This window comes from Atractosteus spatula, chromosome 23, assembly GCF_055471065.1.
Source record: "Atractosteus spatula isolate fAtrSpa1 chromosome 23, fAtrSpa1.hap1, whole genome shotgun sequence".
NCBI classification, from domain to species: Eukaryota; Metazoa; Chordata; class Actinopteri; order Semionotiformes; family Lepisosteidae; genus Atractosteus; species Atractosteus spatula.
In genome coordinates, this window is record NC_142728.1 from 16,090,290 (window position 1) to 16,117,635 (window position 27,346).

The 27,346-nt window shown below is 47.1% G+C and overlaps 1 protein-coding gene across 1 annotated transcript in view; it reads left to right on the forward strand.

The window, feature by feature from the left end:
* Positions 1–27,346, forward strand: part of cacna1ba (calcium voltage-gated channel subunit alpha1 Ba) — a 158,861-nt gene that overhangs the window by 99,620 nt on the left and 31,895 nt on the right. The window contains exons 19-31 of the mRNA XM_088940316.1: positions 3,052–3,114; positions 5,886–5,921; positions 8,780–9,597; positions 10,204–10,404; positions 11,066–11,192; positions 11,317–11,446; positions 11,965–12,024; positions 12,593–12,699; positions 21,517–21,613; positions 21,767–21,927; positions 22,765–22,902; positions 24,155–24,356; positions 27,075–27,239. Of these exons, the coding sequence (XP_088796442.1) occupies positions 3,052–3,114; positions 5,886–5,921; positions 8,780–9,597; positions 10,204–10,404; positions 11,066–11,192; positions 11,317–11,446; positions 11,965–12,024; positions 12,593–12,699; positions 21,517–21,613; positions 21,767–21,927; positions 22,765–22,902; positions 24,155–24,356; positions 27,075–27,239 (2,305 nt within the window). The remainder of the gene's footprint in view (positions 1–3,051; positions 3,115–5,885; positions 5,922–8,779; positions 9,598–10,203; positions 10,405–11,065; positions 11,193–11,316; positions 11,447–11,964; positions 12,025–12,592; positions 12,700–21,516; positions 21,614–21,766; positions 21,928–22,764; positions 22,903–24,154; positions 24,357–27,074; positions 27,240–27,346) is intronic.

Below are 27,346 nucleotides of genomic sequence, written 5' to 3' on the forward strand. Positions count from 1 at the left end.
CTCTACCAGGATCGTTGGACCTGCTCATTACAGTCTAAAAAAGGGGCAAAGAACTGTTTTGTGAACTGCAGCCAGATTGTTTTATAGAGTGGAGAAATGGTAAAACAGTTGCACACAAGACTTTACGTAGTTGTAGGCGTCAAACAGTCAGGCTGTTTTGCTGGTCTTTGTCTCTCTGGTGGTTATCAGAAGGCTGACTTGGGCATCGCTGTCTTTGTGGTGTGGGGGAATTGCCCAGGCTGATCTGTCCTCTGCAGTGCCCAATGCAGGCCCCCCAGCTGAGCTCCCCCACTCCCTCCCCCTTCCCCCCCTGCAGGCTGTAGTGAGGGAGTGCGCGCACTTGTTTGACCACTGGACAGTGAGACTGTCGGCGCTGCATTCAGAATCGGGCCTATGTCCGTGCGCAGCAATCTCGGCAACTGATCAGAGAGCTTAAAAATAGTCTCTCAGTCTCCCGAGTTGCTCTGTGACCTTTTCTTCTCGTGCTGCTGCTGTGCTGCCTGATTCATTGGATTCGCCACCAGCAGGCTGGAGGATTGAAAAGTTAGAATAGGTGAGGAGGTGCGCGCCGCTGGCAGGGTGTTAGTGACTGCAGTTTCAGATCTTACACATAATGATACCAGTCTGAAGTCCTTGGGCAGTCCTGACTGTCAGTGGCTTCTTCAGCGTCCGTCTCACTCTGCTTTTCCAGCAGAGTTCTGTTTTCACCCGGCTTCAGAGGCCTTGCTACTTGATGTAGTTTGGCCTAGATATTGTGAAATACTCCAGCAGACAGAATAAAGAGCGTTTTTTTACTGGACACTCGGTGTTGTTGTGTGCTGCAGGCCTGCACTGGAACCCCCCGAATACTGATGGTGGTAGTAAAAAAATAGAGGGGGGTGGGGTGGGGGGGGCATCGACCTCTCATGTACACAGCCGAAATCATGCCATAATGGTCTGTGCACTCATGAATCCCCTGCGCTGTGTGCAGATCTCCACATGCGTTCAGAAGCAGCCCTGTACGATCAGCTCTCTCCGTTAATCCCGGGGTTTGCTGTAAAAAGCGTTTGAGCGCAGTGCTCACCCTGTGTGTAGTGCTTTGGCTGTGTGCTTGAGTGCAAGGCAGCTGAACCCAGCTTCTCACCCTGAGCCCTAAGATGTTGGCAAGCTGGTAAGTGTACTCCGATCCCCGCCACAGCGGCTCAGGAGGGGCTTCCCTCTGACCTTTCAGTGTTTACAAAGTCATTCCTGTTGTGGGTGTTACTGTCGTTGTGGTTATTGTCACTATTTGCTGGTTTTCAATGATCAGACTTTGTCGTAGCATGTATTTTGATTTTTTTTTTTCATTTTTTATGGGTTTTGTTAAGTTGTAGTGGAAAGAGTGCTTTGAATTGGTTGCATGAATTGTAAGAGTACTGATGAATGGAAGAGGGGCTTTAGCTTTCAGGTCTCCAGAGCAGTGCATGTCAGGTCCACTCCACTGAAAGGTTTACAGTGGGGAATTGATCATGGCTCTTCACATGCTGCTTTCCCCTATTTTGGTTCAGTTTATCATACTCTAGCAGTGAATACTCTGATAGAAGTAAATCACGGTTTAAAACTACAGAAAACCACTGCAAAAGCTGGATAAAATGGCAGCTGTAGTACACAGATATCTAAGATAATGGCAGGTGTAGCAGACACCAGATATCTGAGGTATGTAATCCAAGCTCACATATCCCAGCTCAGGGCCTCTTCTGGACTCAGTACTGAAACAAGGACACATGGAGTCATAATGTGAACTGAGAATGGAATCCAGAAAGTACTTCATTACACCGCAGGTGTCTGGAACAGGCTCCCTAGGCACCTGCTGGAGGACCCAACTCTGATGGGCTTAATAGCCTCCTCTTGCTTGTGTCTCGGCATGTTCTTATTAAGAACAAGGAGAAGTGATGTTATAATTTGATTTAGTTCAGTAAGATCTGAGTTGTGGTGAAACGCCAGCAGACATTCTGGCCCTCCTGTAACATTGTTCCAGGTTGGACATCAGGGCTTCTGTGTCCTGGCTTTGCTCCTTGTTTGTCTCAATCATTTTACTCCAATCATTAGCCTTCGTTAGGTATTACAATCTCATGACCAAACTCACAGAAAGCTGCCGGTTGCAGGTGACTCTAAAAAGCTCACAGGTTACATTTAATCTCCAGATTTCTTAGGGCCTGGAAATAGTGGAATGGTTTAATTGAGTAAATTATTATTAGTGGAATTAAGCAATCAATTAGGTAAATGAAAGCTCAGCTGGAGTGAAAATTATAGCAGGGTTTTGCAGAGTAGTGAGAATGTTGCCTTGGTATAGTTTTCACTGAAGACACGTACTGTGTGTTACAGGGTGTGTATTCACAACAAGCATCTTAGGGCACAGAAACAATCCTGAGAGCTGGTCTACACACCTGCTAGTGACTGGAGAAATCACCTGGAGTTAAAGAAAGATTTGACACCAAATTGGAAGCCAATCAACTTTCAATGCACTCTTTCCTTTATTATTATTATTATTATTTAGAAAATACTAAACCTGTATGTTTTAGGAATTAAGGACATTTCCAAAGTCGCTTTCTTCTTAAATGGGGGCAGGTGGAAATCTCTTACGCTTGGCGAGTCTTGAAATAAGCAACTGCAGGACACACGGTATCACATACTATATCTTAACGATCTCCCCCTCGTTTGTCCTGGCGTTCCTTATTTCAACATAAGCAGGCGCGCTTTCCACCACAGAGGTTACACAGACGCTCAGCGGCTTTGGAAATAGCTCTCTTGCGCTGAACGAGAGAGTTGGAAATCAGATTTTTGTCTTTTCTTTAACAGTTATCCGTTTATCCTACATTTGCTTCTTTCTGTGTTGGTTTCACTGTGCGTCTGGTTTTGGTTTCGAAGCGAGGCGGCAGGGAGCGTGGAGCTGCGGACCTGCGGTGGGACAGACTCCTCGCGCTGTAGCAGGCCCTGCCCGCCGCCGCCGGCTCTCCGGCCTCTTCCCGGCCTGTGTTTTTTTAATTTGTTTATTTCTTCTGTCTCATCTTTCTTTGTTTTTTGCATGTGCAGTTTTGTAAAGCAAAATCGAGGTGCTCTATCACGCAGCTCGTCCGTGTCCAGCGTTAACTCACCGTGAGTTTGCTCTCTGTTTTAAAATATTCTCCAACCCTTTAAAACCCTTCCCAGTATCCTGCCATTCTTCACATCATCTTGGGTCTTTCCTTCACTTTATCTCTATATATTCTCTACATCTCAGGGCTGAATGTTGTGCAGTGTATACATACACTGATTTCTATATGGCATCATGTAGGTATGCGTGTACAGTATATCAATACACTGACCTGAATTTTAATTGACCTCTCTATAGTAGCAGCTGCTCTCAAGAGCATTTAATTCCTCTTTTCCTTCCACTGTGATGCCTTTTCCCTCTGTCTCAGTTCATGCTTTTTTACTCTGACTTGTTAACTTTTCCTTTGTATCGGAATACTTGACAAATGTGTGTGAAGATACGAGTTGGTATCAAGACGTCCATCTGTTCCAAACTCTTGGACCCTTGATAGGTCGCAATTGAATGTAATTAGAAAGCCCCTTCAGATGAGCTGAGGCTTTGCGTTTTGAAGATTTTCAGTCTGATGTCAAGTATTGTTTTGGAGAGGGATTCCCTATGATAGTTTTGCTAACATCCGATTAAGTAGAAGTACTTACTGTGCTGCGGATATTGTTTAAGTGCTGTGTTATAGGCACTCTGCAAAGACAGGAGACAGAAAAAAATGGTGATTATAGCCTCTTAGTAGTGGCTGTCCTGTTTTCAGTAACGAATGAATGAATCGAGTGATAAAGTGAATAATGGAATTTACATCTGTATTCGGCTCTTCCAGGAATAATTCCATGGTTTTTGTAAGAGGGTCTCCCACCCTCAGAGTCCAAACAATCTTGTTAGGTGCGTTCTGATTAGCTTGCTGAAGTACACAGAATACGTTAAAAGGATTAATTCGCTATGAGCTGTCGATGTGCTGCAATGTATGAGTTTGACTTATTCAGTTTAAAAGATTTATTGTATGCCTCACCAGTGGTGATTCTCTTGCGTGTAGGATGACAATATAAATGTCTCAGTGTGTTTTTCTAAAGCAGGAGGCAAATGCTCTCATCCCCGGAGGTTTGATATTTTCTCAGGTGCCCTTCTCCACTGCTTATTTACAAAGGAACTAGGTCAGTGCTGGCTGGGAGCAACCGAGGCTAGATTCAGGCTTGAACCAGAGAGCAGCCCGGCTATTTCAGGAGCTGCTGGCAGCCAGTCCAGTCGGGTTCAGCAGAGTGAAACAGAGGGAAAGAGAGGAGAGAGCTGAGCTTTGCCAAGGAAGCTTATCCTCCTCCTGGAGGCAGCTACACCTGGCTTAGTTGCATAGCAGCTCAAAAGACGGTGACCTGGTCGTTTAAAAGCAAACATTGTCATTTAACGTGTCTCAGCAGCCGGTACTCAGTCAGTGTCACATGAGACTAGATCAAAGCATTATCCACCTTTTTTTATCATTCTTGAGAATTTCAGAAAGCAAGCGCAGTCTGTACCGTCTTCTGTGCTTGGTTTAAAAAAAACCCACCAACCCGGGACTGTAACCCCGCCGCAGTGGGGTCCCCGTGCCTCGCTGTGCTGGGCCTCCGGGGCCGAGGGCACGTCCGCTGCCCCGGGGTGCGCCCCCATGTCCTCCTTGCTGTCGCCTTGAGGTGGTCCCCGCAGGCGGGGCCTTCGTGTCTCCTGTCATCTCCACTAATGCGCAGTGATGCCTCTCTGAGCAGAGCTGACCTCTCACTGGTGTGTGGAGCTGAGAGGAAAGAAGTGTGGCCGTTTCAAATTCATGCTTTGCGGAATCTACTCGGTGTTCTGGCGTCCTAGTGATTTTGTCCGTGGTATGAATATCATCAGTGGCTTTTGAGTGTGGAGCATGTCAGCTGTAATTGTGTGTGTGGGAGAGAGAGAATTTGTGTGTAGTTCCGAGAAGAGATTGCTGTGGTTACAATCTGTTCATCCATAACTCGAAAGATCTTCTGTCCCTTTGTTGTTTCATCTTTTCCTCGATACCCTTTTCATCTTAAACATGTCTCAGAAAGCAGCTGTTATTCAGTGTTGGTTACTGAACTCTAAGGCAACCAGGTGCATTTTCAAACAGAGTTATCCTTCTCTTTCTGTTTACCTGAGTTCATACTGCTGTTCACATGACGTTGGTGAATCGGCATTATTGAACACGGAAAAACATCAACACAAACAAGTCATGTGGCATTGGTTGGAATCTGCAAAATATAAAACTAAATTTGCTTTCGAATGGAGAACTTGCTGTGCAAAAAGGGATCAGAGAGGAGGCAGACAGGGCAGGGGCACCCTGTTTGGAGAAACTGTGCATTTCCTTCGCAACCAGAAAATTAAAAATTAATATATCAGAACAAAGCATGGAATCGGTGGCTACTTTCCTCGCTGTGTTTGGCTGTGTGACAGTAACGGAGCTGTGCTGCTGCTTGACACTTGCAGCCGATGAGTGTCAGTCCTCTCTGAATGTTTGAGCCCAAACCATGAGGTAGAGGTGCTCGTCTCTCCCCACGTGATCAATTATAGTGATTGCATTGAGATTTAATTAACCGACGTGCTTACAGTGCTATAACCAATCTGGGTTGTTTTTTTTTCCCAGTATGATAATTTTTTTCAGTTATTTCTATGATGTTTTGCATCTCCTCTGTTGCTCGTTCAAATTCATTTCCTTCGGTTTTTTTTGGTCTGCTCATTTTATTGGTAAGAATCCTCTCCATCGTGCTAGTCCAAGTCACTCATCTGTACCTTCTTGCCCCTGTAAGAGCATGACTGTCTATAAACTGTGTGCCGTTACTATACTGTATGATACTGTATGTTGTTTTAGGAGTTATGTCTGCTCTCCTGCTCGTCGCGTTTTGAGGTACAGGTACTGCTTAGGATGTAACAGTGGTGACAGTGTATTTCGAACATCTATATACATTTCTCTTGAAATAATTGTCATTTGTTTTCTTGGAGCAGTACAGACAATGAACTTGACTCCCCTCTATAGTTAATGTCCCTCCTTCACTTCAGCAAGCAGCACTTCAGTGCACTGTAGCCGAGCTGACATCTCAGCCAGTCTCAAGGTAGTGTCAGTGAGGCGGGGTTAAGAGTCACTACAAAGCAAGGCTTTCTTCCAGTGCAGTGCTCCTGCCTTCACAAGGACAGGCAAGGTGGGTAACAGCATACAGCAGCACTGGACTGGAAGCGCCCTCTGCAAAATTAGTGAAGTCCTACCTGGGGGTTAGACTGGGCTTTAAGTGCTCTCACCTCCAAAAGTTGTTTGAGCTGTTACGGGCGTAACTCAAGATATACAACTAGTATATCTATGTAGTCAAGTAGAAAACAAAGTGCACACACAGCTCCTAGTCAAGGAACTTGCTAATTCATTGAAGTAAAGAGCCTGGCTGGTATGAAGACCCGCAGGAGTGTGGGGCTCCAGTCCTGGCTCAGATTGCACAGACATTATTTACATAAAGATTTTGGTCAGTAGCGCAAATCATAATAACTGGCCATCAGTGATGCCTTCCGGCCATTGAGGAAAGCACTAGTCATGCCCATTTAAAGGGAAGGGAAAGAGTCCACGTGCCTCCTGAGAGGCACCTGTTGCCTCTGAATCGCAGGGCAGTCCCATTGTCTTGTGTGGCTAGATAGAGGCTGGCATGAATTGTTTGGAAAGTACAATGTTATAAGAGATGTCAAATTGCATAGAAAAACGCCCATATGTAACTGAAATCAGAACTGCCTGCAGTCTTCCAATGTCTTTCAAGCAAGTTCTGTTTCATAAAACAATTATAATAAAGCAGTGGTGTTTATTATGTCGATGCTGGCAGCACCAAGTGACAAGAAATAGTAGATTAAAAAATATAGTAGATTAATACACCACTTATATATTCTATAAAGTGAATGTTAATTGTGAAGAACAATGTGTAAGAACAAGACCAGCACTGGCACAGACCACTGTGTGTTCACTTCCTCACCTGTCACTGGTGCTCTGTGGTTGTCCAACCATGACTAAACCCAATGAAAAAAACTTGACAACACAGGTGTGTTCCGAATGCAGTGATTAAAACAGCACTGTGGGCCTTTCTCTCTGTTTAAGATCGAAACATCTGTCCTGCTGGCAGAGCTGACCTGACCTCGGAGTTCTGCTTGGCTTGTTTTTCAATGAAAGATAAATATAACACAGTGCTCTTTGTCTTGAGCTTTCTCACCCTGCTGAATCAGGAAGAGTGCCACAGAAATAAAACATGCTATTTTTTTTTATATTTTGAAGGCAGTGCACGCACTGCATCACATGTATAGAGACAGCAGACAGGAAATAAGTCAAGGCTACGATATACAGTATCAGAGGCCTTGGCAAATATTTAGCATGGAGTTATTAAAAATTAGTGTGTTCAAGTGGAATTCATTACTTTTACCTGATGGCAATTCTGTACCAAGAGCAAACATGAGGTTTGGAGTATTAACAAGGAGTCCAAGTGCAACTCATTGGGTTGTTGCTCAGGACTTCAAACCAAAATTAGATTTTTTTTACAAGCCTATAAAGCTTGGATGACAGTAACAGAAAAGATGGCTGCGACTGCTCTGTTCTCAGCAGGTCTTCTCTCCCCCTGCTGGTGTGGCAGCAAGCTGCAGTGTCAGTCCAACACAGCAATCTGTAGCCCCTGCAGACAGTTCTTTCAGTACAATGCAGCTGTCAGCCCCCCAGCTGCGTGGATCTGTTTTTTGTCTCTTTAGCTTCTGAATGAAGGGGTGACATTGACGTTGGGGGAAGCTAGAGGCCTGCTCCTAAGAGTGCCATTGTAGCCCTTATAAAAGTTGAAGTTGGTAAACCATGGTCCAAGCTTAGCAGTGTGTGAACACGCCCTGGGGCAGCATGATGAAGGACAGACAAGCATGGTGAAGGCTGGAGGGGTGTAGCAGAGCATGAGGAGAGCCTTGAGTAATTGGCCAGTCTCTGTGCATAGTGGAGAGGAGGCATGAGAAAAGCATGGTAAGATGTGAATTTACCATGGTGAACTTTTATATGGGTACATCCATGAAGACCATCTTTTAATGGTATTCAAACATAGTATGACTATACAGCTGTGCAGCAGGATCATTGGGCCCTATTGAGCATAGTCTGCAGGCATCTTCGACCTTTAACAGTGGTATGACCTCAGCAGACCATAATTCAGGTTTGTTTCTGTTACAACAATGCATCTTTTATCAAGTGAGAAAACTTAGCTGTAATTGTGTTTAGAATAAGAGGAATTTACATTTTTGTAAATTATGAGTGATTGAATAAGCTTTGAAATCAGCATGCCTCTAAAACCTGCAAGAGAAAGAGTTTACGGCTTAGTTTCATCCACCTGACAGGTTTGCATTACTTAGTTTGAAAAACGACAGCGTGCAAGTTTTGATTGGCATTTGGTAGTGGATGTAAATCTCTAGGGAAGAATTCAGCACAGAAATGAGAAAAATAAGCAGGCACAGGTTCTAGGGTGAGATTGACAAATCAAATGACTTCAAAAACAAAAGCCAGTAGAAAACCCCTGAGCATGATGTTGTTATCTGTGAGGCAGCTCGAGGGCCTGGTCTTGCGTTCTAGAGGAGTAGTTTTACAGATGAGACGACCGATCGAAAGGTGGTCTTGACATGGATGAGGGTATTTCACCTCAGTCCATCTGCAAATGCAAGCAACCGCAGGGAGCGAGCGAGCAAGCGCGTGCTGACCAGGACTGTGCCCTTCTCCAGCAAGGAGCAGCAGAAGTCCATGAAGTTGATGTCGGTGTGGGAGCAGCGGACCACGCAGATCCGCCGGCACAACCTGCGCGCCAGCTGCGAGGCGCTGTACAGCGAGCTGGACCCCGAGGAGCGCGTCCGCCTGTCCTCCGTGCTGCACCTCCGGCCCGACATGAAGACCCACCTGGACCGGCCGCTCGTGGTGGAGCCGCGGGACGAGCCCCGCGACAGCGCGGACGGCACCAAGCCCGCGGATGGCAACGCGCCCGCAGACGGGCCGGGGCCAGGGCCGGGGGAGGCGCCAGACCGGCCGCTGGCCAGAGACGCCGGCGAGCCCGCCGCCCCCCGTAAGCACCACCGGCACCACGACAGGCCGGCCGAGGACAGGCCCGAGCCGGGCAACGAGAACGGGGACACGGGGGGCAGCAGCAACGGCAAGGAGGGCCGGCATCGCTTGCACCACAGCCGCAGCAAAGACCAGGAGGGCCGGGGCAAAGAGGGCAAGGGCGAGAGGAGCCGCAGCCGGGAGGCCGCGAAGAGGCACCATCACCAGGGCCCGGCGGATGACGGGGGAGGAGGAGGGGAGAAGGAGCACCGCCGGCACTGCAGCCACCGCCAGCCCAAGGAAGGCAACGGCACAGTCAACAACGGTGGCGGCCGCGGCGAGCGCCGGGGCCGGCACAGGGACGGGCCCCGCCCCGCCAACCGGGAGGGCGAGGCCGGAGCTGGGGGGGCCAAGGGGGAGAACGGGGAGCGGCTGGAGAAACGGCACAAGCACCGCAGCAAAGCCCAGCCCCCCACCGAGGGGGAGGACCGCAGGGAGAACGGAGAGCGAGAGCCGGAGGGAGACGCCGCGGATAAGGAGCGCAAGAACCACTGTCCGAAGTAAGAACCCAGCCGTGGTCAAAATCCCAGCCTGCCCGGAGCAATTCTGAGCAAACACATAGCACTAGGGAGCCCAAGTCAGCAGTACTACATAGAGATCGTGGCGTCCCCCTGGGCTCGATTCTTGGTCCTGTGTCAATGTACTTGATTTTACATCCCAGTCCCATTCCCACAATGCAGTCTTACACTAAACAGCTCACAGCGGGGACAGAGTAGGGAATACTACATAGGGGGTAATGTTGTGAGCAGCATCCTGAGAGAGCTTTCACTGTAGTTCTCATTAACAAGTTTTTGCTCCTGTCCATCATGGGTCCTTTAGATTTTCTGTTAATGATTGCAATGTGTATATACTGTATATTCTTGATGACTTTGTATATTTGTATTGTATATTCTGAGGGTTCTGTTCGCAAAGCACTGTGAGCTGCTCTAGATCTGACACACAGACAGAGTTTTGTTCTGGCTGTGGTTGTGATTGTTCTGCCTGGCGGCTCGAAGTGGGGGGGGGGTCCGCCTGTCTCACCCTTCCATGCCTGCGGGCTGTCGCTTTCCTCCTCGAACCCGCAGGGAGAAGCAGGCGGATGCGGGGACAAGCGCCCTGGCCACCACCCCGCAGCAGCCGGCCGGGGAGAAGCCCGAGGACTCGGACAACCAGAAGAACGTCAAGCGCACGGCCCAGACAGTCAACAACGCCAGCACCGTCGCCATCCCCTTGACTGTCACGGCCCCCCCAGGAGAGACCACCGTCATCCCCCGTCAGTGTCCCCGCCGCGTCCTAGGGCCTGGGTTGGCGCTCTGTGTAGGGCTGGACACATTACACAACATCACTCATCATTGACTCTCATAACACTCACTGTCTCATGGTTCGGTGTCACTGAGTTTCCTCTGATTTAAGCTAATAAGCTTCTGATGAACAATCACACCCATCATCTCAGGGAAAAAATTACTGTCAGTGCTTACCACATTACGTAGTGAGGACACCCTACTGGTCCTACTAACACCTCTCCCAGTTTGTGCACACCTTCACTCACCGTGTTGATGCTGTGCAGAGAAGCAGTGTACTGTATTATGTAGTTTATTCTTCAGTGGTAAAGCTATACTTCCTGCAAACATGCTATAGTAAGCTGTTACAGTATTTTTTTGCCTGAGATGATGGTGTTGTGATTGTTTGTCGGAAGCTGGCTTGCTCATATAAGAGCAAGTAACTCTGATGACCACAAGATAGCGACTACTGTGAGAGTTAATGATTGATGGTATAACATACTGTGTCAAGTCCTACACAGAACAAATACAAAGGCATTCGTTTTATTGTTACTGAAGGGTTTGTTTCAGAAGGGGAGACTTGTTGTTCCCATGTGCTAAACCACGTCAGGTGGTCAGCAGGTTTTCACAGTGAGGCCTGCTTGTCCCCTTCAGTGAACAGCATCGACTGCGACACGCTGCCGAAGACTGAGGAGAAGAAGAGCCTGGAAGACATGACCAAGAACGGGCCGAAGCAGATCCTGCCCTACAGCTCCATGTTTGTGTTCAGCCAGACCAACCCGTGAGTGTCGCGGGGGCGTTCTCCCAGCTCCTCTGTCTTGTAGTGGTGGGAGCACTAGAGCCAAAGTGTGGATGTTGGCAGGGAGATGTAATCTTGCACTGAGGCTGTGCTGTGCTGTGTGCAGGGTGCGGAGGCTGTGCCACTACATTGTCAACCTGCGCTACTTCGAGATGTGCATCCTGGTGGTGATTGCCATGAGCAGCATCGCGCTGGCCGCCGAGGACCCCGTGCAAGCCGACGCCCCCAGGAACAACGTGAGTCCTGTACAGCGTCCACTTGCGGCCTGCTCCCGGCCCCAGGACCCCTGCTCCAGCCCAGCCCTTGGGCAATGATATGCCTCAGTACGGCTCTCAATTCAGCATGTTCCTGTTTAACAAGAAAAGTGTGGATTTTTGTCCACAGTGATGCCAGTGTCTGTTGACTCGTATGCAGTCTTTTGCATTGTGTGTGGCCAGACCTAAGCACCAATACTGAGAGGACGTTTCCCATCCTAATCCTGGGGTTTTCTGGTTTTCATTTCAGCAGTGCCCTGTATCCCTTGATTGAACCATTTAATTAATTTGTTGAGGTCACGCTGGTCTCTAACCTATAATCTTACAGCTCTCCAGGTTCAAAAAAAGGCAATTTAACATTTAACATATTTAATATATTTCTAAATTGCTCAGGCAGCTTTTTGATTAATTCACGTTGTTTAAACAGCTCACATTGATATATTGGCATGCAGATATGATTTTCCCCTTCGAGTTGTATCATATTTACCTTTTTCATCCAGGTGCTCAAATATTTGGATTACGTCTTTACGGGAGTGTTCACATTTGAGATGGTGATTAAGGTGAGTAGTGTGTGCTGTGTGGTTATTACTGTTTTTAATTATTATAAGTATTACCTTGGCTCACCTTTCACCTTTTACCTCGCTCACTGCCCCTTCTTCCCCACTGTGTCCTGCCCCTCTGCTTTTTACTGCGGTGTTAGTATCATGTCGTGTGTTGAGCACTTCTCCCAGAAAATCTTCGAATGTATTCAGCCTTGCAGCCTGAGAGAAACTGGCATGATTGCCAGTAAGAGGTAGAGCTGCACAGTTTCCCACTTTAGCCTCGCTTTCTGACAAAAAGTCTCTCATGAAGTCGGCCTCAGGAAGGTTTCTGGGCACGTTTTTATTTTGGTTTAGCGGAACAGCAGAAGTCTGTCCCAGATATTTTCCACGGGATGCGTTTTCCGATGGCTTAATTTTTATAACACATCCAGTAACATTAACAAGAAGTAAATCTTTAATGAGTTTTTACCGTACAGTGATTGGGAACTCTTCAGTGTGTGAAAAGATGGGAGCACAGACAGAATTCCTACCCAGAAGAACTGCCTGCTCGATGTAATGAAAGCTTGCCCTGTTGTCGTTTTTGAAGATGATCGATCTGGGTTTGCTCCTCCACCCTGGATCGTACTTCAGGGACCTGTGGAACATCCTGGACTTCATAGTCGTCAGTGGTGCTTTGGTTGCCTTTGCTTTTTCGTAAGTAAAATCTTCTCTCTCTATATATATTTATGCCTGGAGGTTGCAGGCGTTTGCCCTGATGTGAGTTCTGGGAGACCGGAGTGGCTCAGGCTGACACACTAACAACAACAAAAAAAATCGATTGGGGGTGGATGAAGATATCGGTAAAATGGGTTTTACCTTCAAGATGAAATGTCCACTTGTATTCTGTTGCAAACAACAGGAAACACAGCACTTGGTAGGACCTTGTCAGGAACACATCTGCACTTCACTTTAAGTGTGCAGTTACTTGGTACCTACATTTTTACTTACACATAATTACATTGTGTGTGTGTGTAAGTGACTGAATAATTTCTTTTTTATGCAAATTGATATAGAATTGTATTCATTTGTAATTATTGTCCTTTAGAGGGGTGGCACTGTGGCCTCACAGCTCTGGGGCCATGGGTTCACCTCTGGACCTGGGGTGCTGTCTGCGTGGAGCTGGTATTTCACCCTTTACGCCAGGTGCTCCGGCTTCCCCGCAGCCCTGAACTGGATATAGTGGATAGAAAATGGGTGGATATTCTGTAGAGACAAGATATGAAATATTATCCCACTTGCCAATGGTTGTGAAGTTCTGTCATTTTACAGTAACTCCGCTTCTCGTCAGAGATGGGAGTCTGTACCCTTTGTTGAAATGAATAATGAATTGCTTTTCAGCGTCGCCTGTATTTCTCCTCCTCTCTGTTCTTTTAATGGCACATGTGAGATGGTCTGATGGCCATGCTGCTTAGCTCAGAACATCCTCCAGAAGCTTTTCATGTTCAGCTGCAGCGGTTGATGAAGCCCCCGGCGCCCCAGGTTCCAAGAAAAGAGACTAACAGATTCTCTATAGAAGGAACAACTTCCGTTCATGTCAGGCACACAGTTTCACACCACATGCAAAACACCCATCTGTTCTATTGACTTTAGAGCAATCTGTCTGCAGCCTCACCGCTGGTGAAAATCTCAGATGATAACTTCAGAGATAAAGATTTCATGGGATTGATTATATCAAAATGTCCTGCCCAGTACCACACTGCCACCTATTGACCAGCCCAATTGTTGCCTCTTGCCTGTGCGCTATTAACTTGAGATTCTGTATATTAACCTTCTCTGTTTTTGCTACCCAGCTCTTACTTTTTACCAGGTTCTGACAAATGGAAAAAGGGTTTAGGAGCAGGGAAAGATCTGAGCACACATTTTGGTCTTCTCCGATGATCTGTTTTGATCAGGCCTGGAATATTAAGCCTCATGTTCAGGAGGCATTTGATAATAAAAAGTTCTTTGGCAGGAGACTTCATGAGTGCATATAGGCTACCACACATCCTCTCACGAGGGCACACCTCCGGCTGCTCAAGTTTGGCTTGAATGAGCCTTCTGCTGACTAATGTGCGTATCATTTCAGTACAACCAGTAAGGCAATAGATTGAAGGCCAGTTGCCTGTGGATATTTGCGGCACGTCAGTTCTGTAATGGGGAAGGTATAAATGACAGACTTTATCTTGTATTTGCGAGAAGACTGTGCAGAGTGTTCGCATACAAATGGCTCAGACAGTGCAAGAGGCTGGGCTGTGCTTGTGTGCTTCTCTCTTCTCTCCTTCTCTCTCTCTGTCCTGTGATGGTAAGTGTGAGTTTGTTACCTGGTGCTGTGGAGTTTTGTACATAACGAATTCTGACTCTTCCTCTGCTTCCTTGTTGCTGGACCTTGTGCAGGAGCTTCATGGGGTAATGCACTCATACTCTTCTGCCTGTCACTGTCTGGGCACACCACTAGGGGGAGTATGCTCACCCTCCTCCAGTCGCTGACCACAGCATGCGGTCTCTCGTGCAGCCCCATGGTCACCTGTCCATCTGGCTTCGCCTCATTCATTTGCCTGTGTGTCCTGCCCCTCCGCCTTTCACAGGGGCGTTAGCGCTAGCAGGAGAGATGGGATTGCAAAGTGTTTTTGAGGATGTAAAACATTTTTTCTCTAGTGTGTTTATTTTCTGAGGTACAAACTGAAGCCACTCATTTTTGCATGTTTAGCAAAGTAGTAATTGCTCTGTGAATAAGCACTCATTTACCACAGTGTTTGGAATCTCAATTTAATACTACAGCTGTAGTAATGTGATTACAGAAAAACCTTACAGACTGTGGGACTTTTAACTCTGTAAGCTCAGCCCGATGTATTTAGGGGCACTGGCACCCTAAATTTTAAATGCGTATCAGACAGTTATGTGGTACAGCGTTGGTTGGAAAAAACAAACCTGATGCCTTCCAGTGACATCTTTGTTCATATGCAAAATGTCTAAGCCTTTGGATGATGTAAATGAGGCAAGACCCCCGTCACAAGACAGGGGTCGTATGCCTTGATCTTGGCGCAGGTGCGATACTTCATAGCTCAGAGAGAAAAACAACATATCCAGTTCAGAGCAATAGGCCAGAGGGGGTTCTCTGGCCATGGAAAGCCAGGTTACATACATCTACCTGTAGCACAAACTGTCAAGAGATTATACTGAAATAAATGAGAACAGTGAAATGTGGAAACCAAGGCTGCATGTGAAGAGTTAATGTCGGGTTTCTGTACCTCAGAACAGGAATAGTAACCAACTAAATGTTCAAGAACCTGAGTCCCACGTGTCTCAGTGTGAATCAGAGAGGCCATAAGAAGCATCGCACTCAACATACACTTTCCAGGCTTAGTCTAAACCTGACAGTTACAGTATGTCTCAGGATGCATGTGAAGATGTGCTTTCATGCTGCAGAAGCATATTGTTCAGAACTGATCAATGCCTGTTATAAGCTGTAGATCAGTGCCAAGGACACCAAGAATAAAAATAATTCATACCTTATTAATAATTCAGTAATTCAAAGCATAAAGCAAGGAATCAGCATTTCTGAAGGGCAGCCTCTCCGTTGACAGAGTTCTGGTGCACCGCTGTTGGACTTGTTGGGAGCGTCTGGTCTGTGGTTGGCCAATGGCTTGACTTCTGTGGCAGTCGCACCCTGTGCAGTTCACACCACAGTTGCCATTTCTGCACAGAACGTTGCCGTGTTCCTTCATTCTTCATGGAATTCGTCCGTCTTTCCGCTGTTTCCCGGGGAACAGCACGGGCCCCAACAGTCACACCATTCCATAAATTCCCAGTCAGGTCCTGAATCAGACATTGTCTGCTACAGTCGCTGACTCGCAGGGCTCTGCGAGAGCTCTAGCTGCGATCGGTGTGAGGGAGGTGCACTAAGCGACTTCCTGCACAATTCAGTGACCTCTTTACTGTACGTCTGCGGGCTCATTCTGTCCATTTTCAGTCATTTAGAGCACAATGTCTTTTTACGTGAGCAGGGACCTGTTTTTTTTTATGATCCATCTTCCATTTGTAGTCAAAAGGATACCATTTTTAATATCCAGTGTACTGCATGTAACCTTACGTGTCATATTGTTACGTTTTCATTTTCCATGATTCGTTTTTTCAGCTCTTTAATCTTGTGTAGTTCTAAAGTCTTTCGGAGTGTGTGATAAATCTGTTGTGTAAGACTCCAGAATCCTCCTCGGTCGGCTGTCTTTGGTTTTACGCTGTCGCAGAGAGAACTGGCTGTCAGAAGAGATCATATTAGACTCTTGATTTCTGTGTCAGCTCACAGCGTAAACTGTAGTTTAACAGAGTGAGGACAAGACTGTCATAATCTAAAGGGATTTTTCCTCAGTGGACAGAACGATATTTTTAAAAATTTGTTTTCTGTGTAGCTTCCATAGAACTCACAGCCTGTAGTGTAAATTAATAGCAAATAATTATAATTATTGAAGTGACACTAGTTCAGAAATCACAAAAGTCTTCCTTTAAGTTGTCTCCTCATTATTTGAATTTATTTTTTGTCTGTTAACTAGGACAGCTTCTTCACCCATAGCTTATTCCTTATATAATCCCTTATGTGTCTTACAATGTTTTCTGAATGTCTTACATTACAGCGTTTAACTATGAATCTTCACCCTAGGGGCGGTCATTTTCCAATATCATTACAATGAATCTGGTTTAATTTCAGTCTGTTTATTTCTGCCTATGTAGCTATTTGTGTGTTGATGTCTGTGCAGCGGTTTGTAATTTCTTCCTGTGCTTTTCTTTGTTTGTTCTTTGTTAACGCTCCCCTGCTTTTAGATCGCACCAAACCATCACCAGGTGGGGCCCTCCCAGAACCCCCCCTCGTCCTAACTAGCCAGGACCGCGCCCCTTCACCTTTCTGTGTTGCCCCTCTCCTCTACACAGCAGGAGGTGCAGCCAGGCACTCTGAGAGCTTTCCATTGACACCCCAGTGTGTCACCATCTTTCTGTTAGCTATGTAGCCTTGACAGATTTTGAGAAAAAGGAGCACAAATTCAAAACGGGCAGCCAGGAGCCCATGTGAGGGGAGCCCTGGATAGATCTGCAGGTGATGTCTGCAAGATGGCAGAAGCCGCTCGCCTCCCTCCCTCCCTTGTGGACAGCTGCTGCTCCACTGTGTGGGCGCTTGCTTCCCTCTTCCCTTACGGGAGAAGAGACGTAGTGTCGTGGGAATAGACACTTCTCGGTACTTTCAGAGACACTTTCTAACAACTCGCTGTACGAGAAAGGAGAGGAGTTCTCTGCGCCGCCCTCGTCACGGGCTCGAGCCCAGCCAGGAGCCAGCTTGGACCAAGATCCCCAGGCAGATCTCCAAGATCCGGAGTCGGGCCAGGCTTGAGCCGGCTAGGGTTCGGATCCTCAGTGTGCCCCTCGGCAGGGAATCCTGGGACTCGCCTGCTGCCCGCGGGCTTTGGCTTTGGAGTGCCGTCACCCGGAACGTCATCCGGCTCCTGGAGCCGAGGCAGGCTCTGCTGTGGGAGAGAGGAAGAGAAGGTCGTGCTTTGTGTTGTGGCGGAGGACATCTGCTCCTCCCCCTCCTTCCCAGCGAAGTGGTACGAGGATCTTGGCAGCAAAGGCAAACTGGCGCTGTTGGTGATCCAGAAACTGGGGGGGCGTAGAAAGTACAGCATAACAATGGGTGATTCCAGAGTTTAAAAAAAAACATTAATGTGCAGTATGCTCCAAGGGGGGTCTTGTAGCTCCTCTTCACTCTTTTGCAGTAGGTCTTCAAGGGGTAGAGAGTCCCCCAAAGCAGGCCCTCCATGTTGAGTCCTGAGTGAATAGGATGTTCTTTCCTGGGTGATTTTTTTTCCCCCATTCCTCGCTTTCCATGTGCTTCATTTCCCCAAGACATAGGCTGACACCCCCCTCTTTTCAAGCCTCCCTCTCCTCCTTCTCTTCTGACTGAGTGAGGCTGATTGCCGCTGGGGATGTAGGAGGTGTCGGCCTCCTACATGAGACCAGACAGGCCCTGGACAGAGAAGAGCAACAGGCAAGGAGAGCCTGGGGGAAGGAAGACCTCTGGTACTCTTCATCCTGCCAGATGAGATTCCAGACCTTCTAGGACCCAGGGCATTGAAGCCGTCCCTGAAGATAGAAGAGGTTTCAGAAATGAATTGTCTCTTTAATTTGTGTCTCCTTGTCTGGATCAATCACAGTAGAAACCTTTAGCGTGAAGAGTGCTTGAATGTGGAATTCACGAATTCAGGTGGTCACGGTTATCCACGTAATTAAGAGAAGGACAGCAGTAAGCAGCAAAAGACCACGTGCTTTCACTCAAACTCCTGTGAGGACCACGACCTGAGACGTCTTCAAGGGCTCCTCCCTCCTCCATCTGATTAACTGCCCCTATGCGACACAAGGCGGACAGTTTCCTGTCCTGCTGCAGAGATGGACTGAGAACAGGCGTCCTTGGGTGGGAGCTGGCTGGAGTTTGCTGTCAACGCTAAAAGCCTCTTTCCTCTTTTCTCTTCACGGGGCTTCTTTGGAAAGCTATCAGAGTGCCATCGCTGTGTGTTGTCTGATTTCTAACCACTGGCCCTATTCACTGTGCAAGCATGCTAGACTAATGTGCATAAGAGCATGGTGATTTTGCATGCTGGTGTAGTAGACCTAGAAAACCAAGTGAAATGACCACACCATGATGTACGTGGCCATAATGCTGTGTCTGGGCAGCCCACTCTGGATCTGTAGAAGAAGGCTCCTGCCCTGAAACAAGCCTTTCATGTAGTATTTATGTTATATAAGTCAAAACAACAAGAGGATGAATTTCGGTAAGTTGTGAGTCCCTTGTATCATACAGAGCTGAGTCTTATTGAGCCCAGTGTGCTCAGGATCTCAAACAGTCTGCGTGGAAAAAAGCACTATTCTGCAAAAATTGATGTCTTTAGGCAAAGGCTGACCTTTTCAGAACAGTCTGTTGTAGTTGGCGTTTTAAATTTGTATTATTTTTGCCGCAGAAAATAAAGGTTCTGTTTTTTGGAGATTTGCCCATCCAGTGTTTGGAAGCTCACACTTCTGGTGACAGCCTGAATCAGTTGCTCTTCTGGGTGCAGGAGGGGGTTGCTTGCGTGCTTCTCTTAAACCCTCTGTGTGCTGACAGGATTCTGCCTTATCCTGAAGAAACAGTTACGATCGGCCGAATACTGTGTGTTCTGTGCAAGAGCCACCTGAGGCAGGGCCGTCTGCCTACTAGAGCACAGCTTTTTGCCCAATCTGGCCCCTGTAGTTCCACTGCCCCCAGACCACAGCTCTCAGAAAATAATCCCTCGGGGGTCTGTGTGCCAGCTTCTCTCTGTTCAGATCAACAAGTTTGAAGAGGCCTGGCCCAGGACCCTGCGACCTAATATCAGGCATGGAAAGGGCGATGTCCCACAGCCACTGTGCCCCTGGGGCTTCAGCCACATTTCTCTAGATAGATGATTGGATCAGAAGCTGTACTGATGCTCATGTCTCGATATATTCAGTGTAAAACACCAGGGAGAAGCTCTAAGGTTTCTAAAGAGAGATCCAGCAGCGCGCACTGTAGAAAATAAGGAAAACTCTGTAGATTGCTTAGATCTTTATGAAAGTGGTTGAAATTGTCAGTGTTGGTGTGTTGTAGTCAGTGGGTTGTTAACAGCCACATGCTCCATGCCGTTCCCAGGGTTAATGACTACCATTAATATGAAACATCACAAAAAGTGCCGTTATCCTTCTTAATTGACATCGTCGTTAGATTCAAATTAAGGCACCGCGGTTTCTCAGAGACTAGCTTTATCATGATGGCATGTTGACAAGGGCAGACTAGATCCTGCACCGCACATAAGGCTGAGTTTGTTTGGTGTTCAGTTCAGTTTAATTTGTTCACTTGGACTTGTTCACTCGCATATAGTATGAACCTCAGAGAGCAGGTGAGACTCGACAGTGTTGTGAGTTTTGCTTGTCCACAAGCATCACAGGAGCCTCGTAGGTGATAATCTGGTTGTTGTCCCTGTCCAGCCCGTGTGCAGTCGAATGAAGATGCGAAGGTGTTCTGCCTGAGAGTCTGTAAGGTTGGACTGAACAGCAGTGGAATGCAAAACATTTGTGCTTCTCTTACACATTCAGAAAGCGTTCTTGCCAAGGAAAAATCATGGTTAAAATGAAGAAGTAAATATTTTATCTGACACTTGTGATGAGGACAATCCTGGGTATTCTAGATTTTTTTAAAGTATTTTTGTGTAAACTTCTATCATCTTAATTTTCCTCACAGTATACCCTTTTTAATTGTAAGTCTAATTAACCATTTGTTTTACTTTGAAATTGTACCTTTGCAGGTATTTTTGTGTTGCTTGTGTCTTCACCCTCTCAGCTTTGTAGCTTATTGTCAGAGGTGTTATGATTATCAGATACAAAAAACAGAGAAAAACCAGGGTCCCTTGGAAGAAACTCACATCCCGCTGTTGGGTGTTTCTTTTTATCTGATGTTCACTTGCCTGTTATTCTACAGAAACTCAAACACTACTGTCCTTTGTATATGAATCGCGTTTTGTTGTGTAGATGAATAGTGTATAGTGTTTAATCATGACATAGATATAGTCCAATTCCAATACTATTCCAGACTTACAGATAGTCGGTTTCTGTAGAATAATGTTTACTACCATGCATGCATTAACTGCAGAATATGTCACGTTAACCCATGTAATCAATCCAGAATTACATGACTGTACAAAGGAGCATGGTCTGGATAGTCATGTGACTAGTCAGTGGAGGGTCTGAGAGCATTAGCAGGGTTAAACTCTAGGATGCACAGGTGTGATCAGTACTTCATCCCAAAGGTAATATATATAATAAAGCCCTATAAAGGATGTTTTTTATTGTAATTGTTTTAGAAATCGAGCATCACATACATGTAGAATGTATGTAATCTTAAGCATAGGATGTTACATTGTGCTGAAATCTCTAATGCAATCAGATACTTTTCTGTGTATTTGAGATGTAGTCTTAACATGGCAAGGCCATGCTCTCGCAGGCTGACATTGGAACACTTTACAATGCCGACATATTGTTGCAGTAGAGCAGGTAAAGAATCCTTTAGATGAGTTCTTTACAGTGTTGCTCCTGTTGTTTCCCTTCTAGAATCTGATACTGTATAACTATAAAACAGAGCTACATGTTCAGTGTGACGAGATTCACCTTCACCTTCAATGCATACATTGCGCCCAAAATAATTTTATAACTTTAATGTAAATGTTTTGAAATGGTACAACAATTTGCACCTGCTTTTCTAATCCACGATTAGCACGATTTAGCAGTCGCTAGCTGTTGCCACACCCTGCAGGTTTTTAAAATTCACTACAGCCGAGTGTGTTTACTGCGGAGTTAACATTCACAGTAAAGTTTGCCGTTGCTGTCACACTGAGCGGTACAGCTCTCCTGCACCGTGCAACTTCTGCACAAAGACTAAGATCCCTGTGTGCTTGTTCTGTATAGAGGGACCAAAGGGAAGGATATCAACACCATTAAGTCCCTGCGTGTGCTCAGAGTGCTGCGTCCCCTGAAGACCATCAAGAGGCTGCCTAAACTGAAGGTACCGTCAGGACACATGGAGCACCAGAGACTGGAGACTGATTGTTAAAATATTTATCCCAGAAACCCGCTTCTCAGACACCTGGGTGGGGGTGGAAAAGGTTTAGAAAAGGGTCCTTTATCTTTCCCGTCCATCCTGTCTCGCTCCCTCCAGGCTGTGTTCGACTGCGTGGTGAACTCGCTGAAGAACGTGCTGAACATCCTCATCGTCTACATGCTCTTCATGTTCATCTTCGCTGTCATCGCGGTGCAGCTCTTCAAGGGCAAGTTCTTCTACTGCACCGACGAGTCCAAGGAGCTGGAGAAGGACTGCAGGTAACGGCCTGGACCTCTGCTGCCTCGCTCGCCGGGCTCTGGCGTGCTCCTCTCTTCTGCTTTCGCCGTTCGCTCTTCGTCGCTCGATCTTCTCGAAAGCTGCCTGTTCACACAGCGCTGTTGACGGTGGTGTGTTCCCAGCATGCCTTGGCACTCCTGCCCGTCATCTGATGGGCAGACGGGCGAACGGGCCGGACAGGGGCCACTGTTCCACTGAGCCTCCAGAAAAAGGGGGTGTTAAAAATGATCTTGGCAACAGCCTAGTGAAGGCACTGATGGCGATGGGGGGGGAAAAGAAAACGATGGCATAATGGCTTCATAATGCCCGCGTAGCTGCTGCACAAGATGTTATAATCACAGATGACACAAACTCTGCGTAAGAGGTCATGACATTTGATTTAGCACCGTTTATAGCGCCTGGTACAATGCTAAAATAAATGTCATGACCTCTTGCGCACGTTATGCCATTTGCACATGTCCCAGGCATTATGTGTGATGATAATGTCTCATGTCGCAGTCACGAAGAGATTATGAAGCCACTGTGCAGCGATGTTAAAATGATGCTTTACCATAATAATTGTACTAGTTGTCTTTATGAAAGCTTTCGCATGCAGATGTACAAACACACGTTTCGGACGACCTGCAGAACAGGGGTTTTACCCCTGATGTTCACGGTCGCCGGCGGGTCACTCTTCTCGAAATGTCCGCGTGCAGTCGCTCGTTCCGTTCCGGGGCCCCTGCTCCGGCGTTCTTTGGCCCCCACGAGCCCCTGCAGCTCGGCGGAGGAGGGGGCCGGGGCCAGGCGTCCCTCTCACGGCTTCTCTCCCGCGGCCGCAGGGGTCAGTTCCTGGACTACGACAAAGACGGCGTGGCGGCGCAGCCCCGGGAGTGGAAGAAGTACGAGTTCCACTACGACAACGTGCTGTGGGCGTTCCTCACGCTCTTCACCGTGTCCACGGGCGAGGGCTGGCCCACGTGAGTGACCGGGGGACCGCGTGCCCTTCCGCCCGCGTGCTGCTCGCGGGAGCCCAGCTGGGTCCGCAGTCGGAGTCGGTGAAACCCCCCCAGAAATCAAGATTTTCATAATACCGTCAGAACAATTCATTCTCAATGATTTTTCTAGGGTGTGCAATCAGACGAGTTAAATCAGGTATGAGTGTGAAATGGCACAGAAAAAAATCCCAAATAGGTTGTGTGAACGTCGTTTATTGTGTCGAACGTGCTAGTGGCCTCTCTTGGGTCCTTGTCGCTCTGTAGTGCTGAAGTCACCTGCTCAGCGTGCTGGCCGCGCCGAGCCAGGATCGCTGTACTGCAAGGTGAGGGGGCTGAGCTCAGCCAGGTGTATAGGTTTACTTTCTATGGCGGAAACCCTAAAGCAGTGCCAGCTGTCCCTCAGCAACAGGACCGGGGCTTCTGCCTGCCCTCACTTTAGTCTTTGTTGTCGAGATCAAAGGCTGCAGCTGACAAGGTTGTTTGAAGTGATATCCTGCTCGTTTCTGGAGCGAACGTCTTGATACACAAGCACATTAAGAGCTCTTGCCCAGATTCACTCACTGGTATGAATTTCTTATGAGATAAATGGCCTGGGAAAATGTCTTGTAAAAAGCGCTGTGCAAGTCACCGTAATTAACACTGGATGTTCCAGGGAAAGGCAAGGGGGGTTTCTACTTTACATTTTCCCCGAAAGAAGGAATTTTTCAAAAGTACATTCTAGCCCCAAGATGAAAATAGCATTTTAGATTCAGAACATGATTAGATAACTGAATTACATGTCACATTGCCTTACAACAGGGCCAGTAATGGAGTTCTGAACAGATCAGAAAGCACATTGCTACAGTTTATAAAAGGGGGTGTTTGAAAAGGAGGCTTTCTGTGTGTAAGTGGCTGCAGTCCTACGGGTCCTACTGAATTTGCAGGAGTTTAGGGACAGAGTAGTGCTTCGTGCGTCCGGGTGGATATGCAGAGGAGCCTTCCTGCCTGGCTGAGGGGTAATGGCCTAGCTGTGAGCCTCGATCAGCCCGAGCCCCTGCAAGGGCAGCAGTGCAAAATGACAAAGGGGGAAACGGGTTTAGTTGACCCCTACTTGTTGGGAGGAAGAGTGTTATGAAAAAAAAGTGTTATGAAAAGTGTTAAGAGTCTTCTCTTTTGATCTTTGGTTTCTAAGACAAACTCCTCCTATGTCTCCTGATCTCTCCCATTACCCCCCCCACCCCCCCACTCTGCCCAGTGTCCTAAAGCACTCTGTGGACGCCACCTACGAGGATCAGGGTCCCAGCCCAGGCTTCAGAATGGAGATGTCCATCTTCTACGTGGTCTACTTCGTGGTGTTCCCCTTCTTCTTCGTCAACATCTTCGTGGCCCTCATCATCATCACCTTCCAGGAGCAAGGAGACAAGGTCATGTCTGAGTGCAGCCTGGAGAAGAACGAGGTAGGTTATTGTAACCCGTCTGCAGAAGGGGCTCACTCCTTTTGCGAACTCCAGGCACAGCTGAGCTCTTCCATGGCTAGGCGCTCTTGGGATTGGAAATGTTAGGCTCGTTCCAGGGCACTATTCGCGGAAGGGTTTTTGTTTTTCAGGCTTTCATTAGTCTTCAATTTCCTTTTGGTATGTCCTGCAGAGCACATTGCACTGCTCAAGGTACTTCTGTACCTACATCTGTGTGCTGTCCAAAAGCCTGCAAGCAGAGTTGAACAAATTGTACCAAGGTGTCCTCCAAAACATGATCTGGCTGCTCCCTGTCTGCCTGTCGATCTCCTGCAAGACAGACTTGATAGATGATGCCAAAAATTGATGAAAGCCAGCTGTTCCTGAGCTGGTACCTCACCTTCAGGAACTCCTGAAGTTCACGGTAGCTTGAAAACCTTCTTGCCTGAATGCCTAGAAGATGCAGGCGGATTTCTGGTGACAGAGATATGTTGATTTAGATGGTTTTCGTTCAATATTTAAGTAGTTCAGTACTAAATAAATTTAGTTAAAATGATCTGAAATTGCAGTTTATACCTGTTTCACAAGAACATCTTTTGTATATCCTGAGTGAACGAAGGTGTGATTGTGAAAACTGAATTGTCAGATTGTTAAAATTCAGGTTGCTGACTCTTCAAAAATCTATCACAAGCCCACATGTCCCGACCATAGGGTATTTAAGGTCCATAGTGCAGCATGTTGTACCCATACATAGATAATTTATGCACGGCATACCGAAAATAAATAAAATACAGTGTAGTGTTGAATCGTATAGATAACTTCTGATCCAAGCTTTTCCATGAATCTTCATACTCTTCTGTCTCCTGGTGGATAATTTATAATTTAATTTCCCAGAGGCATGCTTTATTAATTAATGAAGTCTGTTATGTTTAAGATTTCATCCTATGAGTAACGTGTATGACTCAGAATGCTCAGACAGCCTTCTGAATAATGGGATGTCTCCAGCCAGTTATAGCTGTACGGGTATATAGGTTTAAATATGTTTTGCAATCATCTGATTCCCGGCTTGGATTGAGGGTGAGAAGCTGGTTCTGCATCGTACATCAGCGCCAGCACCATATCGCCATGACAGCTCATACCCCAGCCCCAGATGCTCATTGTCTTTCTCTGGGACAAACCTGGTGAGGCAGCTGTGACACAAATCCGTCAGGCTCCTGTCAGGCAGACAGAGCCAGCCTGTGCACCAGCAGTGTTAAATAACATCTGCCCGCATGGAAACCCAGGAAAAACTCAGCTGTGCCACAAAAGATAAAAGAACATCAGCTGAGGTTCACACATCTGTTCATTTGATAAACACAAGGGATTTGCATGTATATTCAAACTCTTGCAACGGGAGTGTCCCCTCCTGTCCTCCCCTGGATATTTTAATTTGATACACTTCTAGCCTGGGACAGGGGATACAGAAAGTCAGACAGTGGGGCCTGAGTCATAATGTCTTCACTCTGCAGCAGTGCTGTGTGCTGAGATTCAGGTCTGGATATTCTGTGCATTTATAATTGGATTTTTATTTGGCCGTGAGGCTAGCAAGATGCAAGCACACTGAACAGTGTGATTAACGTGGCCGAGGTGTCTCTTCAGTGAATCAATCAGGCTGGAAGGAGGCACTGATCTGCTCGGTGTCAACCACTTACTGATTTTATTGATTATTTCTGTTGAAACCATTGTTTTCAAGCGCATGGAGTCCTGTGTACTGCAGAGTCTGCAAGACATTGTTTGCCAGGAGCATCTGAGTTCTGGAAACCGCTTCACAGCTAAGGGTTGTGACACAACCCACAACAGGCTTCTTAAAAGCACGATCTCTGTGTTAAATCGGCGTTTTCTTTTTTTATTGGCTCTCTCCATAAGAAAGCTTATATCCCTCAGTTTTTAACTTTAATCATTCTGCATGTGAGATCTCATAGGCTTATATCTGCAAAAACAGTTTACTGTTCCTCATAATCAAGTGCACACTGTTGTAGCCAGCAGGACTGTGTTCTTACCCTTGAACAAGGTATCCACACACAAACGAACACCCACATGGCTCCCGCCAAAAAGACCGGGCTGTATAATATTTAGTGACTTTACTAAGTGAGCTGTGGACTTCATTGGATTTAGGAGAGCTTCCAGATTTTATCCCTTGAGTGAGTGAGGAGGGCTGGCTGCGCTTGGCTAAATGGGGGGGGGGGGGGGAAGGGAATTTTCACGCCTGAGGGGCTTTAGTTGAGAGGCAACCGGAGAGAGATCATGAGATGGATCCTGGTGATGTTTACCTCCTGGATGGGAGCAATGAGAATGGGAGCAGTGATGAGAGCCTGGAAATGTGGGAGGGCCAGCAGACAGCAGATTCCAGACCCCTGTTGGTTTGAGCTATATGGAGGGATAGACACTGCTGAGGGATAAGAATATAAGGAATGTGGACAGACTCCAGAACTCCCCGTCTTGTGGGGTCTTGAAGGTGCGATCCAGAAAGCCACTAAAGAGCAAAAGACAGGGCTCCGAACGAGAGAAGCTGTTCTGCCTGTCTGGCCCGTTCGGTAGTTAAGAGTGGACCAATCCCAGGGTCGCATCCAGCCGTTTCTTGAAAGAAGTCAAAGTATCGGCTCCAACGAAGTGGCTGGGGAGCTTGCTCCACCCTCCTGCAACCCTTTGTGTAACCTCCCTTCCTTCCTTCACTCGTGACAGAGGGCCTGCATCGACTTTGCCATCAGCGCCAAGCCCCTCACACGCTACATGCCCCAGAACAAGCAGTCCTTCCAGTACAAGATGTGGAAGTTCGTGGTGTCGCCGCCCTTCGAGTATTTCATCATGGCCATGATCGCGCTCAACACTGTGGTGCTCATGATGAAGGTCAGTACCCTGGGGGTGGGCAAAAACCAAAAAAAAAATGGCTTTTTTAAATCATATCTCCAGAAGAATAAAAAAAGAACTCTTCGATAGAATTGCCAGTAACGCAT